Genomic DNA, 16802 nt, shown 5'->3' with positions numbered 1-16802 from the left:
GAATGAGTTAAATGTAGCCTTGCAATTTGCTCAACAGGATTTTGGAATAACAATTGTGTTTTCCTATACTGTAGCTGACGATTAAAAATGGAAGGGAACAGAAATTAAATCAAAACCAAGAGTCTTTGCAGCAAAGTCATCCACGTACACAGTGAACTTGAGGTGAGAAAATTATGGGGTGAAAGGTTTTCAGCAAGCACCGGGTTTGAGGTGAGAGGGTACAGTTAGGTTCAGCTGTAGTTTAAAAATCAATTATTGTGTAATTTAATGTAGAGCACTCTGTTTTACAAAAAACAAAGTTTTCAGAAACAACAAAAGGGCAAAATCAGCCCTATTTGGTTTCAAGAAGAAATTAGCCACAATGCTGCAAAAATGGATGGTGTTTTATAGTTTTAAGAGGTCAGAATGATAACAGGATAAAGGCTACTTCCTCTGTTCCTATGAAGGACAAGCACTCTGTCAATTGGATGTGGTGACTCTCCAAGGACAAATGAAGACCAATGGGATACAAATAAACAAACAGAGGAAGAACATGATTTCATCTGTCTCTAGTCTGTGGTCTCAGTGACTGACAGGGAGGACTAGACCAACAATCTTTGAGAGCTATGTCTTTGTGGCTGAGAACAGCAAGACTTGATCTCCAGACAAAAAGAACATTCAGGCAAATGAGAAACTCTGACCTCTACGGGTATTATAGAGCTTGGGTTAGTTGACCTTAAAGCTGCTCAATGCAGGAAATTGACATTTGAATCGCTACTGCCACGTGTTGCCGAAAAATGAAACTGCACACTCCCTTTTTCATGTACACACTAAACAGAAGGCAGGAAATTCAAACCCGAATCCAGTCTGTGCCTTGTGAACATCTAAGGTGTTAATCTAATGAAAAGATGCTTGAGTGATAAATGGTCAAATAAAAAGGCTATTATAAAGATATTTTATAATCAAAAATGAGTATAAGGTGAAATTAAATATGAAATAAAGTCAATTTTACATTACATTTTTTATTAAATCTGGTGCAGAACAGTGTGCAAGACATTGATAATGTTGTATGAAGCTGATATTAAATATGTAATCTGCATTAAATGTTTTGTGTTTGGCTAGGTAATAACATAAAAAATATATTTTTTTTTAAATGACATACCTGCATGTAAGTAAGCAAGGTCTGGATTCTCAATATCAGGGTGAATGTCCTTTAGGTGGTTGCGGAACTCTACGGGAGAGTTGGTGCCGTAGTCACATTTTGGACAGTTGTACATCTTCACCCCCTCATGTTTTCCTGTATGAAGGATGTGCTTTCGAATGTTCTCAGCACAGTTGGATCTAGGAGAGAGGGGGGAATACAATTTAAAAAAAAAGGCGTTATGAAGGAAACAAAACCTGTTCTCCCATAAAAAAGTTTGTAGTTTACAAACATTGTGTTGCAATTGTTACTCATTGTTAAATAGTTGTCAGTTTATGTATTACATACACATGTTTGAGCTGGACTTAAGCCATATTTATACAGAATATCAGTGCGTTATTTTGCTTGGATATAGCAGTGATCTGAAGCCAATAAAACATATTTTTAAATAAAGTAAGATATGACTGTGACCTCAAATGCCCTCGGATTATATATATCCAGGCACATTTATATATTTAAAAAAGTGTGGCAAAAAGAGTGAAGGCTATAAATAATACATTTACATCATGTAGGTACAACTGCCAGAACACTTTCCAAAATGTGCATATTTTGCAAGTATTTGCAATCTGTAGTAATTAAAGCTACTACATGTATAATTATGTCAATGAGTATTGTAGTGCACTGAAACGTATGAATCTGCTAAGGGTGGTCGATGTGCTACTGTATGGTACAGGATGTAGCAATGTCAGTGCAGTCACACTGATTAATGATGCTGCCTAACCTGCTTGCAAGGCTCGATCTAAACCTGTCCAAGACAACGCACGCACGCACGCACACACATTTATAGGAATGGAATGTCTTATTGGACCAAATGTATCTGTGATGGCACTGTATAAAATGGATATAAAATGTAAATTAAATGTCTAAAAGGTGAGTGAGTGTAGATATAGCAAAAGTTGCAGCCATCAGTAGGCCCGCCCGCACGCACTCACTCACGCACGCACTCACTCACGCACGCACGCACACACACATGCGCACACGCACACACACACACACACACACACACACACACACACACACACACACACACACACACACACACACACACACACACACACACACACACAGTGTGGCAGTTCAGTTATGCAGCCGCATGGGTGGTTCTCTGAAAACATGGTCCAGGAACGTGACATGTGAGCCCAAAACTGAAATTGTGTGAAACCATTTAAAAACAATATATAGTATGTTTTAAATCAAAACGTTCTGCAGTATGCTATGAAGAAATATAGTCCAATCAGCCCTTAGTTCGCAGGTGAATGTCATATCATACCATCTGTTGAAGATCATGGTTGAATCTACTTTTTAATTCTGTCAAGGTTGGTACATGGACATCAAACGCTGAGCCCCAAAATAATTTTCAAATTAGTTAATACTTGAACGGCTTCACTACGTTCATAAAAAGATACTGAGTTGAAAAACTGGTACAAATGACCAATTATACATAGAAAATTACCTCTGAATGGTGAACAATGGCTGCCTGCGTGGCTGGTACATTTGCAGCTCACGTGAACACCACAACTTATTCGCTGTTCGCTTAGCAAAATGTGAAATGTCTGCAGCGGAACTGTACGCTATTCAAATCATGCTGATGTGCAAGAATACTCACAAAAAAATTAAAACGTGAAAAAATTTAGCCACTGAAGACAGCTGGGATAGGCTCCAGCACCCCGCGACCCTTATGAGGAATAAATGGTTCAGAGATTAAATAGATGGATGATTTTATAGCACGGTGAGTACTAATTAAACTGGACCCTACCTTTGATGTGTAAAATACTTGGTCGTCGCTGAATAAACAAAAGAGCTTTTTAAAACATGTTAACACCGTTGAGGTCAAGCAATCAGAGCATGCAGGGGCGATACTAGTATGTTTTGGATTCTTTAAAAAAAATGTTTCTTTGGTGCTCGTCAGTGGAGGGGTTAGCAAAGAACTTCAAAAAACACGAAGCTGAAAAAATTGCCAATGCGTTTCAGTCTTTGCAGGCATTACGTGTCGTTTTTTTTTTAATCAACGCCATGTTAAAATAAAGGCTTTTTATTCACCATTACTTTGAGTGCCTCAGCTTCCTGTTTATTTATGTTAACACCGCAATTTAAAGTGAACCCACTGAACTACTGCTAGGTGTGCAGCAAACTGGTTTTATGATTAACCGTGGTTTTTAAATGTCAGAATTAAATAACCGCAGCCGTTCAACTACACAGGTTATTTCCGTTCACGTGCGGCGCAAAATGAACCATGTGGCATAGTTCATAGGTCTTCTGTTTTCCACAACAACACAGGGCTCAGCTTTGAACACCGCCCGGGGAAAGTTGCGTACCCGACGGCTGTGGGTAGGGTTCCGAGGTTTGCGCTGGCACCAACGGTGGGCGTCCCGCGACGGCCGCGGCCCGACCTGGACCAGGTTGAGTGGACGTGGGGAAATGGAAGGCCCCGTGGAGCGCAACGGTCGGGCCTCTCGGCCGTCACCGCCATCGGGAACCACCGGCACACCGCTCGCCGCCACCAACCAACTGCCTCCCCAACCCCGGGGCTCCGGTCCGTGGCAGGGCAGGGGAGGTCTCGTGAGTCCCGCCATCCATGGCCGCCCGCTGGAGAGGCCATAGGCCGAGACTTTTGAAGCCGCGGCGCCGTCATCTGGAGACTCCCGAGAAACGTATCTTCGGCATACGCATTATGGTTGCAAAATGCCTACATGTGTAGGGGTAAACTGCACAAATCGCCAGTTTTAAGGTTGTGGACAAACATTTCACCTGTAAGTAAGGTTGAAATGGAAAGAAATTGAAAGATGAAAAGAAAAAGGGTTTGGGTTATACGTAGTGCCTAGGCCCTATTTTAAGAGACTCTAATCTGCTGTATTTGTTTTTAAAGGTAGCAACTCTAAAACATTTTATTTTCAGTTATTTATTGTTGTTAAAAATATACATTTTCAAAGAATGCTCATATATATTTTTTATGTCTATAATAATAACCATAAAAAAAGTAAAACAACTTTTTTTTTTCTCAGACAATAATCATACACCAAAATCTGAAACCGTTGCACGCCTAACTCCCCGGTTCCATTTTCTTCAGTAGTTCCAGTTGAAGCAAAAGGTTAAAGGGATACTTGACTGATCATTTTCAGCAGTAAAAAGTTAATATTTTAGCCAGAATTAATTTGATAACCATTATTTTTCAGGAACAATGACTACCTTTAAAAACAAATTTTGGCACTTGCTGAGGAAACAGATAACAACCAATCATGGCTCAGTTTGCTGACCAAACCCAGAAAACAGGTGATTGTTAATGGTGATTTTTTTTTTTTAAATGACAAATGATTACATTTTGGTCTCACTTTTTATACATGTTTTTTTTTTAAAGGCATTTGAACAGACCCTTTTATCATCCACTATAGGTTCAATCCAGATGTAATTTTACATACTGTATATATTGTACATATGAAGAGTGTAGAAACCTTTTTTCCACAGACACAAACATACACCATCATGTGTTGATGGATGGGTTAGTCCTGCTCAGTTTGAACCTGACATTCTGGACAGTATAATACACAATTACTCTCCCTTATCACCTTGGCTGGGACAATAAAGGCTTACTGTGCCATAGCTCACACAAGCCAAGGAGAAAATTTGTTTCCACTTTTGCAGAGACACCAATCTCCATCACGGGCAATAGTCCAGCGGAGCTCCAAAAAATAACCTATGTTCTGCTCATGCTATATAAAATCCATGAACACTAGTCATTGATCAACCTTGAGAGCAGGTCACAAAGATGAATGTCAGTGTATAAAGCTATGTTCTCCAAATATAAACTGTTCATAAAAGTAGTCATCAGATGTATTCTATTTGGTGAGTGCAATGAATATGTACAGTGAAACGCCACTGTTAATATATCGACTTTTCAGATATAAAAGACCATTCACTGGCACCATTGCCACAAGGAAGAGTTGAGGATATTGCGACTTGTTTTGGGCTTGCTTTTCTTCAACTGCACTGGGGATTTTGTCAAGGTGGACCATACACTATGGGTCTCACGAATAAATGAATACACAAATAAATAAATAAATATCAGCACAACTTGGCGTTTTAAGAGGAGTTTGTTCAGTGTCTATGCCCTCATAGGTCTTGTATGTCTTGTTATGTACATAGAGGGTCAGATAACTTTTCAGTAGTGGTTATGAAATGGAATTTACAGAAGACTAATGGAGTGAAGAAAGCTCCTAACCAGTTCCCTTTGACGTCAACAAGTAATAATTTATTATAAACCAACTAATCAGTACAAATTCACCTTATAGTCTTCACAATGAATCCAAGCAACCAGGAATTGAATTCTAAACGTAAGAATACAAACAATCTAAACATAAGACTCCTCATGCATCCATGGTCAATTATATTAAACTATTTGTTCACATCATGGAACTAACACATTTATGAATACCCTAACAATCGTTGATGAACACTGACATTGTACTGAAATATGGATATATTACAAAAAGTGACTCATTTTGCAAAAGTGGAAGTAAAATATGTATTTAAGGCAACACTTAAAAACTTCTGAAGCGAGCGTAGGTGGATTCCTAGGGGGTATACTATCTCTCAGATATGGTAATGGTGTAATTGTCATATTAAAACAACATAGTGAGCATTTAGAAGTCAGCAGGTGCCACAGTTAGTGAACGCGCACACCAGCCCTCCTACTATACACTGTATTAATTAGCCCAACACCGTTTCAACTTCCTCCCCCATCAATGCACTCACCATGGGAATCAGCCACACTGATGCTGAATGCGTACATCACCCCTTCTGTCTAATTCTGTCTCTCCCACTCTCCTGCCCTCCTTTATTTTAATAATGTTCATATTTCTCCTTGCAGTAAGCATATGGTAATTGGAATAGTGTAATTGAGAGGCACTTGTGTAGAGGACAGTCAAATGTGTTTGAGTTTGTTAAGAGGTGCATGAAGGGCTTATTTAGATCAGTGTTGTTTTTTTTTTGTGACCTTTTACTGCCAAGAAAAGCCACTAATAATCATTACCAGCCTCCACATACCTCCCTTCACTTTACAAGGTTGCAAACCATTCTGCCGCTGTCAAGAAGCATGTCATCCTCAAAGCCACCAGAATTCAAACTGCGGCAGTACTTTCAAGCAAAGTACAATATGTAGCACAGTTCCATAAACAGTACTTAGCTGGTGGCAGGAGTCAGGGGCTACGTATCAATTAGACAATTCCATTTGCCACTTTGACTTTAAGAATATATATATATATATATATATATATATATATATATATATACAACAAAGATTTTTTTAACCACTGCAGAGAACTTAAAAATAATTATCATTTGTAAGTAAATTATAATCAAGCCTCGGTGGATATGGTTTTCCCAAAAAGACAATTCATTAGCCACAGACAATTTCAGAACAACAATAATTGATGTACAATGGACCTCCATATAATCGTGGTTCGACACCCACGGGTTCACGTATTTTTATGTAATCAAATATATTTTTATTTTTAAACAATTTTTAATTATTTTAATATTAGTATTATTATTTTTGGGAGTCAACCCCGATTGCCCGATTTTTCAAGGTAAACTTATTTGTAGTTTATAAACGTTTTGTTAAAAAAAATAAAAATTAGGTCGGGTGGATCTTTTTTTCCCCCTTTACTTTGATGCATTTATAATGGATATCAAAATTACAAATGGATTACAGCTAATTGCGGGCCTGCCCGGTCCCTATCCCCCGCGAATGGTAGCGGTTCACAGTAGAGTAATTTTGATCCTCTCAACTATGAAAACCACTTACAAAATGTATATGACCTGAAACATAGTGCTTGATAAAAAAAAATTGTATTCTGTTTAAAATGTAGTCTTCGGTTTAAACATTTAAATGTTTGAGCTTTGATAACATAGCATTCACGTAACGTAATAACACGAGAGCACTGAGAACTAATCTGTTTCCACATACGTAGCAAGGTAAAACCATTTACATTTCTTCAGAACCACACAAAAAAAAATTCACTGACAATTTCCTGTTTAATTAACGATGTGGTATGATGGTATTATAATGACACGGACCTGCCAGTGTCTGCGACATTGTGTCTGAGTGCATGTTAGGGAGATGTGACTAGGACTCTACATAATGAGATGAAGCAGTGTTGGAGATTAGAGCAGCCCCCATTTCACCTCCTCCATCCAGCTTTTATACCAACACACACTCACACATCATGCACACACACATGCACATACACATTCAGAAACTGTGCCACCTGTATTCCCCAAAGAACCATCCACCCCCTCTGATCATCATTGGCCATCAGCACCACCAAGCATGGGCAGTTCAATGAGCTGGTACCAACCTGTACTCACACCAGGGGCAACGGTATGGTTTCTCCCCAGTGTGAACACGATTGTGTCTTGACAGGTGGGACTGTGTGGTAGAAGCGAAGTTGCAAAGTTTACATTTGAAGGGTCTCTCCCCTGAAATAAAGAGAGTTGATACAAAACGGACAGAACAAATAAATACATTGGTAAATCCAGAATGTACATGTCAAGATGCACACCAAAAAGATCGTATTAAAGTTTGCAATGGGAAGACAAACTAAAGGGCAAACAAACTGAACTAAAAAAAAACTTTAATTTACACGCACGACATTATATTGATCCTTGGGTACATGTCCAACAACATTTAAGAGCAGTAAGTTTCACTTTCTCATTTCCGCGCCCAAAACATTATTATTGACAGCCCATCTAAAAATATGCAATTTCCCTAAGCGACAGACTGACATTGTGGAATGATAACTAAAATTAAAAGTCTCAGCCGTGCCGGTACACATGCCTATCACTGACAGCAGCATGTCACACTGATGGAGCCTTGTTTGTATCATAGTTGCTAAAATTATATACAGTGGAAAAATACTCCTTTTTATCTTGAAGTGTCACTCTCAGTCCAAGGTTATTGAGTTCACACATTGCTGTCTGTGTGGATTTCTTACCTGTGTGCTGGCGTCTGTGCTTGGTGAGAGCGTGTCGTGTGCCTCCAGCAAAACCACACAGGTCACATAGGAAAGTCTTTTCACCTGGAACAAGTAGAAGAAACAGCTATTTACAGTTTAATATCTACTTACACAGGAAACAACGTTACGTGTAAATTTCACCAGCTTGTGTTGCTGTGCATTTGGACTATGATGATTTTTGACACTGAAAATAAAGTCTTTCTACAATGACAAACACATATATATATATATATATACATATATATATATATATATATATATATATATATATATGTATGTATATATATATATGTATATATACATATATATATATATATATATATGTATATATATATATATATATATATATATATATATATATATATATATATGTATATATACATATATATATACATATATACATATATATATATATACATATATATACATATATACATATATATATATACATATATATATATACATATATATACATATATACATATATATATATATACATATATATACATATATACATATATATATATATATACATATATACATATATATATATACATACATATATACATATACATACATATATACATACATATATACATATATATATATATATATATATACATATATATATATATATATACATATATATACATATATATATATATACATATATATATATATATACATATATATACATATACATATATATACATATATATACATATACATATATATATATATATACATATATATACATATATATATATATACATATATATATATATATACATATATATACATATATATATATATACATATATATACATATATATATATATACATATATATACATATATATATATATATATATATATATATATATATATATATATATATATATATATATATATACTGTATATATATATATATATATATAGCCAAAAGAAAAATGTGTTAAAATAGTGATTTAAAGTAGGAGAAAAAGAAAATAGAACAAGTATAGTAAATATATGAGAAGCAGTTGAGTTGGCTCACAGATGAGCCATGCAAAAGTCACAGATCAGTAGTGTATATCCATCAGAGCTCTCACAGCTAACTAATTCCTCCAATCAGATGGATCCATGTAAATATGTCAAATGGGGGACGGGAAATTGCCAGTGTGGTTTATTGACTGTGATAAAATCTGAAAAGCACCGCTGAACATAATTACATACTTGTCAGAGCCATAAAAATTAGCTTTATTATCAATGGGATGGTTTTCTACAACTTCATTTGGGGGCGATGCTTTCCAGATGGGGAGCGTGGAAAGCTTTTTCACACTCCTCCTTTCTTTGCATCTGGCCTTGTCATTAACAGCATGAGCTCTCTCTCTCTTCCTCACTGTCATTTGTGTAGAACTTCACACACAGACAAACACGCCTACACAGGCACACACACTGCCACATTTTTTGGACAATAATGAATAAAGGCCTTTAACGAGTTGACACAGATCTGGTACATGCTAAATAATACTGGTATGTACAATGTCCAACATACATCAGAATTTATGTAGTGTGGTACAAGTAGAAGTAAAAACAGAAACCACACACCCTTGCACAAAATACTGTATCTTAGCAAGTCACTAAATATTCACATAAACTCAAATATTGAACTCCATTTTCTGATCATGCATGTGGGTTACTCTTGCAGATGGGATTTAGTGGTACTCCACATGTTTTTCTGTTACACAGATAGCAGCTTTCACTGAGAGTCCAGAGAGGCAAACTTGCATCACGCTTCCTCTAACACAACGTGCGTTTCGACTACCCTCAGTTTTGCGCAAAAGGCAAGTAATGGAAACACATGATTTTCGAAAAAACTGTCAAATATCTCCAAAAAGTTTTTACGCTCTCATGAGCTGGTTTTTGAGACTTGTCGAAATAGAAGTTTTTCGCAAATAAGTGTAATGGAAACACTTTTTGCCCATTCCCTGTAGTCATGTGACTCCCGCCCGGTCACGGAAGAAAGGAAGTAGGAAGTACGGGGCCACTCGCTTTCGTGTCGGAGCTGCCTCCCGAGGGGATAATTAGTCTTTTTAAGCGCAAAGTGATTCAGCTATGGAGCCAATATGCCGCTGTTCAACGCACGTCCCATATCGTTGCATGAGAAATGGCCGTTGCCCCGGGCAACAAGCAAACGAGCAACATACAGCGCACGTTGTCGTTGAAATCCATCGGTCCGCACCATAACACGAGTTATAAGCGCGCGCGCAGACCAACACCAAATGGCCGAACCCGTCCGATGAGGGGGGGAGATTTTTTTAAAGTAACATTAACAACTCTGGGCGTCTGTCTTCCGTAAACATCATGAGCACCTCCTACAGAGATCCCGCGAGACTGGACATTATGAGAATTGCGCCTCAGAAGCGAAACACTCTTCAATGGAAACACCGGCAAGTCAAAATTGTACTTTATCGAAATAGTACAATATCGCTTTTATTTTTGCGAAAAACTGTAATGGAAACGCAGCTACAGTGGTGCCCAAGTTCGGTCCTTGAGAGCCCCTATCCAGCCTGTTTTCAATGTTTGTCTAAACTAACGCACTTGACTCATGATTACGATCGTTATCAGGCTTCTGCAAAGCTTGCTGATGAGCTGATCATTAGATTCAGCTGCGCTGAAGAAGGGAGACATGGAAACAGGCTCTCAAGGACTGAACTTGGGCACCTCTGCTCTAACCTATTCATTTTAAACCCCTCAACTCTGAAAAGAGCTTTAATGCAGTACCATTTAAGGGAAGAAAAAACAGCATTACAAAGCAATGTACATGTACAGATTCACTTTTTAAATGAAAGCCCATTAGATGCTTATCCACAAAAAAATTTTTCAAACATGTCAAAAGTCTAATAATTGTTGTTACACAGGGTTAGATTTATTATACACTAAGAGTACTAGGTTTAATATTGTGATTCTCAAACTTTATTGAGCCAAAGCACATATTTTAAATCCCCAAAATGCCACTGCACATCACCAAACAAAATTGCCACAAAATGTAGATGTCAATTATATACTTTCTTTTCTGCCATCTAAGATAATTTATTGCTTCTGTCAATCGGTATTGGCATAGATAAATGAACAAAGATACATCATTTGTTATAAATAAATAATTGTTTGGCTAATTAAGTGAAATTTGATAATTGCCCATGACACACCTGAAGAGCTCTTACGGCACACTAGTGTGCGTGACCTAATGTGCACACTGGTGGAGAATCACTGGTTTTAATATACTTGCTAAAATGGATACTAGTTTGTTTATATATATATATATTTACCCAAAGCACAAACGAGGCCTTACCTGCCTGTAAAGCCTACCTGCTTAGACCTTGACTTTATATGAGAATATACGGACGGACGGTGCTGGTCACTCCTAGCCCTTTCCTTCTCTCCATCTCTTATTACACCCAGCGCTACAAGACCTCACCACAGAAAAATCCATAACCATCGATCCTTATGCCTAGCTGCGGTCGCCACAATTATTCTTGAGCATTCTTGAGGAGAAAACATTGGCAATAAATTACTTGTGTGCTTTTCATCTGCTGATCTGTGGTGGAACACTCTGGTAGCCAAAAAAAGCAAGGTGGTTCAGCAGAAGAGTGATACATTGTTGTCAGAACTTAGGGTTGTAGAAACCAGCTTTACTATACTGCACAATGACATTTAGAGCGTGACATCGACCAGCCACTAGTCACACATTTTTGACTTGAGAGGGTAGAGCCGCTTGCAGCAACAGATGCGTGTACACTGAATGAAACAAGTAATAAAGGGGAGAACCAGTAAAGGTGAACATAACTATCAAAGTGAAAGGACAGTGGGGAAACTCTTTCTCCACACACAAAATATGTCAACCAATATTTTCACCACAACTGTTCACCATGCAGAAGATGTTGCTGTGGTGGCGCCAAAAGAAGAAAAAGTTTTGCCTAAATTATGCAACTGTTACCTGTCTGTCAAAACAAACCGAGCAAGATGATTTTTTCTCTCTCTCTGTCTGGAAATAACATCACACAGGAGCAGACCAGTGTGGCTTTACCAAGGCCACGTTCATATGCTTGTGTTCAAACGTGTTGTACATAAATTCCGTGAACTTGCTGGCTATTGTCAGTGAATAGATTATAGCAAAGCATGACCTTCTCCCATGATTACTTTACCTCATTAACTCCTAGCCATTTTCACTGAAGCAACCCCGTCCGCTCCTGGCTGTTTTACTAGATTTTGACAAATTTTGCAAGGCCCACAGAATATTGTGTTCTATTGCTATAAAAACATGGAACCTACCCAAAAAAAAAAAGATCAAACTCTCTTCTTTCATCAGGAAAAAAATATATATTTCCATCTGTATTTTGCAGCAATTAGCATTAGAATATAGCTAAGTTTCATCATTATTCACAAATCTGTTAAAAACAGTGGTGAAAAGAGTCTTTTGCAACATGGCCCTGGTTTATCTCTTATACTCTGCTACCATCTGCTGGCCGCTTTTTGTAATAACTACCATTGCTTCAAGCATTCTCTTCAGTTCAGAGGTTGCATCAAAGCCTTCTCTGTATGCTCTAGCATAAAAAAACAAAACAAAACAGTATAAATACGTCTTTGGGACCATTGGAATATTTAAAATAGAACATATTTCCACGTTTTTGGGAGCAAATGAGTTAATTACATTAATGAAAAAATATCCACATCATCATCAGCAAGTAGTGGATGTCACTCAACATTCTTCATATTAGTGAAACAAAAATTGAAATAATGGAATACTGACAAGCTCTTACAACTAAACACACTATCTTCCCTTCATAACATGATTAACTTCAGCATTTTTAGACGTAACATTTACCTCTTAAAGCAGAAGAATATTTCTATTTGCTAGCATGATGCAGCATATTCTTAAATTACTAAACAGTACAAAACAATAAAATATCTTTGAATCCAAACAGTACTACCTTTCCTATTGTGTGTGTGTGTTTATAAGCATATATATTCCATTATGTGTATACATTTCAACCCTGGAGGAGTCTGCATGCTATAATTGCCTCCCTCATTAGTTATGTTTTAACAGGAGAGGACGGGAGGGCAATTAATTTTACCGCTTAATTTTTGACACAGAATCCGCTGCTGTATTGATGTGCTCGCCATTTTGGCTCTCATTTTTCAGAGAAATTAATTGACAAAGTACGAAGATTTATCAGCATATCGCCAGATTAAGCGACAAACTGAGGCAATGAGGAAATCAATTGTAGCCCTGTCGCCGTGTTCAGCCCCCAACACAACGCTCGCCCCCACCACCGCAGATCCCCCTTCCCTGCAATGCCCAAGAGCCTGGGAAAAAAGCTGGGTGGGTAAGATGCAGCACACTTATTTATTTATTTGTGTCGCTCATTCATCAGCGGTTACAAATGACCCTGGCGGCTGAGGACCACAGAACTCCCCTTTCTGCCCCCCTCCCAATCTCCCAGACAAGACTGGTGTGTGAGGAAACGTGATTAATAACAAAAGCACACAAATCAGAAAGGAACAATGCATGCAATTGAGGGCAGTAAAGGAGAGCTGGAGGTGCTAACGTTTTTCTCTTTAAACAAAAACAACAAGAAGGCGATCACGGTTTAGGATGTGCAGTCAATGGACTGTACAGGGTATTCCTTCAACCCCAAAAAACAAACAAACAAACAAACAAAATGTAATGTTTGATCTTGTATTTGCTATCCAAAATGATTGATTGTCAAAAAAGTAAATTGGCTGTTTTTAGAAATACATTCCGCTCCAAAAGTATTTGAGCATTGGGGCAAATTTTGTATAATGTTGCTGTAGACTACAAATATTTGGGTTCAACATAAAAAAAAAAAAAGGAGAAAATAATTCATCCCCACCCCTCTATTTCCAGGTACTTACATCTGGTGAGCAAAAGTTTAGAAAAAGATAGACATAAAAAAAAGATTTAAGTGAATTGGGTTTAATATTTTGTTGTAAATCCTTTGCTTGCAATAACTGTATTAAGCCTGTGACCGATTAACACCGATAAGTATTTACATTCTTTGTCTGCGATGCTTTTCCATGATTTCACCTCTCTTTTAATTTGATTTTAGTGTTTACTCCAGTAGTCTCTTTACTGTAGCAGGGAAAATTCATGTCTGGAGAAGACAATGGCGGACAGCGCTAAAAAGAGAAAGTATTCCACAACAAAACGTGCAGAGGATAAAGCACGGTCGAAAACTAGGGTTAACTAACTAATCTCGCTCTTCCACGACCTCATCCCCTCACTTGGACTCGACTGAGGTTTGCACGTCCTCTCCTTTGGGGCTGTGTTGGTCTGTAGCTGACATCAGAGTCTGTGTCAGACGCTCTGGTTTCGCTGAAGTCAATCTGGGCATATTACGGTCCTATGATAATTGTTTTTTTCTTGGTGGCTGAATGCAAATCGGTATAACTTCGAATCATAATTAGCATGTTAATTCAGAACACAAGCTGTCTTATGCAGTAGCTGTACAGTGTTCGATTTTAGGTAGCTAAAATTAGCTCCACCATCAACATTATTATTAGCATAGTTGTTTATTGAAATGCGCAAACAATGTGAACAATAAAAATGTTTGGCCATTTGCAAGATACCTTGTCTCTTATTCTTGCAGGTACCACAGTACACAGACAACCTCTGCTGCTATACAGCAAGCTACTGGTGCTGGGCTGAGTGCGGTCAGAGGCAGGGGGCGTGAACGTTGAGCTAGAATGGGTTGAGCCATGGGAGGAGTCTGTTTTGAATTGTTTGTTTACAAACAGAAACTGTCAAAACCTCGGCCCTCACTTTAAAGTACTTTGAACTTAGGCACAGCTGTTTAAAGTTTTAATTTTTTTTCCCCTCCTTCATCTCTCTTTTTTTTTTTAAATAATAAAATAAATAAAGGAAATTAACTAGTTTTTATTAAGATATTGTTTTATTGAAAGTGTTAAAACTATCACAACTATTGTGCTAAATGACGAATGAACTCCATCTTGATAAACCACGTGATTGATGGCTGCGCGTCCCACGGCTGGAACGGGTCTGATAAGATTAATGGATGGAAGCATGTAAACGTCAGATCGGAATCTATCACTTCACGTTAACAGGTGACCACAGATCTTCATTCGGAATGATTTCAATCGGACTAACTAAAAAGTCTCCATGTAAACCTGGCTGTACAACTGTGATTTCATAAGAGTATACAATTTGCCTGCATTATTTTTAATTATCTTTTCAAAAATCTCCCTTTTATAATTTCACTTAATAAAGTCTCTTTATATTGGTGTGTTTTTTTTTCCCTGTCAAAGACATATACATACACACATAACCACAACTACCACATGTCTCTCATGGTGACAACTGGGTGACAGCAATGCCAGCCAACTGATGGGGAATGACGAGTGCTAGATAGAAGTGGAAAAGAAATGTCTAATTATGTCAGCGGTGCCTTGACGTTTTGTCACTGTTGAAGCACATTTAAAATAACATCCAGCAAATTTCGATCTTACACAGCAGGCACCCGTGACGGATGGAGGGCTCACCTGCAAGCATTCAGTCAGGCTGTCAGGCCGCTGGCTGCTGCTGCGTCTGTCAATGACTTAAACGGCCACATATGGGACTTTATTAAAGCAGAGTGGAAAGTGCTTGGCTGCAACAAAGAGACATTTGGGTTGACCTGGAGTACTACTGAGGTCAGGGTACACATTGTGCATAGGGCACCATCTCTGTGGGGGTACCATCGCCTGTGTGGGGCCTGTTTTGCACGCGGGGACGTATTGCTACATCGAGCGTGCACGTCAAGCATGAACGCTCGCACATAACATGTCGTTGAAACATCCGTTAGCACACACCCTGTTGTGCCAATGTATCTACCACGGAAAATAATTTGTATGATTATCCGCAGGAGTGAACATTGGGTGTGAGTCGACATTACCATGTTTGTTTTCAATTAAAGACATGAAGAGCACACTTTTGAGTTTTTCGATTTTTCTGTGCTTGCATTCAAAGGTCAATAAATGTGTGGAAAAAACAAAAAAAACAATTACGTCATTCACATGCGGCAGTCGACTCGAGGTGTGCTTAATGACCACTCATACAGTAGGACATCTCAAACATACATAGAAAAAACTCATACAATGTATCAAACAGAAATAAACACTACGTGAGCAGATTGCAGGATGTATGTGAAAACATTTTATAATTTATATCCCAGATCAATAACCTCTGGCACAGACACCAAAATCAGAATAGCCTCTTGGCAACTCAAATTTCTCATAAACCTCATGATTTTTTCCCCCGAAGCATACCCATTGGCCCCAAAATTCCTCTCCAATCTGTCGATTACTTTCCAAGTGGCAATATAAATAGGGCTCTGTGATTACATGATTAAGAATTGTAATATTATGAGGACCAGCTGTGAGCTGTGAGCATCAGCAAGCGATTATCTAGATCTACGGAAATGAGTTTGACATCAGCCAGTCACAGTTTTCTTTCTCTACTTTGGTTTACAAGTTGAAGATGTAAACAGAAAGTAAAAGAAACAAGAAGTAAACAATGACTAAATGTGCGATTGATGGACAGCCATGACTTCC

General features: G+C 37.9%; 1 protein-coding gene across 1 annotated transcript in view; it reads right to left on the bottom strand.

The window, feature by feature from the left end:
- The window catches only part of znf407 (zinc finger protein 407), a 198134-nt gene that overhangs the window by 56555 nt on the left and 124777 nt on the right, over positions 1 to 16802 (bottom strand). Inside the window, exons 7-9 of the mRNA XM_077576585.1 lie at positions 8170 to 8253; positions 7534 to 7654; positions 1142 to 1320 (exon numbers count right to left, since the gene is read on the bottom strand). Of these exons, the coding sequence (XP_077432711.1) occupies positions 1142 to 1320; positions 7534 to 7654; positions 8170 to 8253 (384 nt within the window). The remainder of the gene's footprint in view (positions 1 to 1141; positions 1321 to 7533; positions 7655 to 8169; positions 8254 to 16802) is intronic.

Source organism: Vanacampus margaritifer, chromosome 9 (genome assembly GCF_051991255.1).
Source record: "Vanacampus margaritifer isolate UIUO_Vmar chromosome 9, RoL_Vmar_1.0, whole genome shotgun sequence".
NCBI lineage: Eukaryota > Metazoa > Chordata > Actinopteri > Syngnathiformes > Syngnathidae > Vanacampus > Vanacampus margaritifer.
The sequence above is the reverse complement of the archived record's forward strand: the minus strand, read 5'-3'. Positions and strand labels throughout refer to the sequence as shown.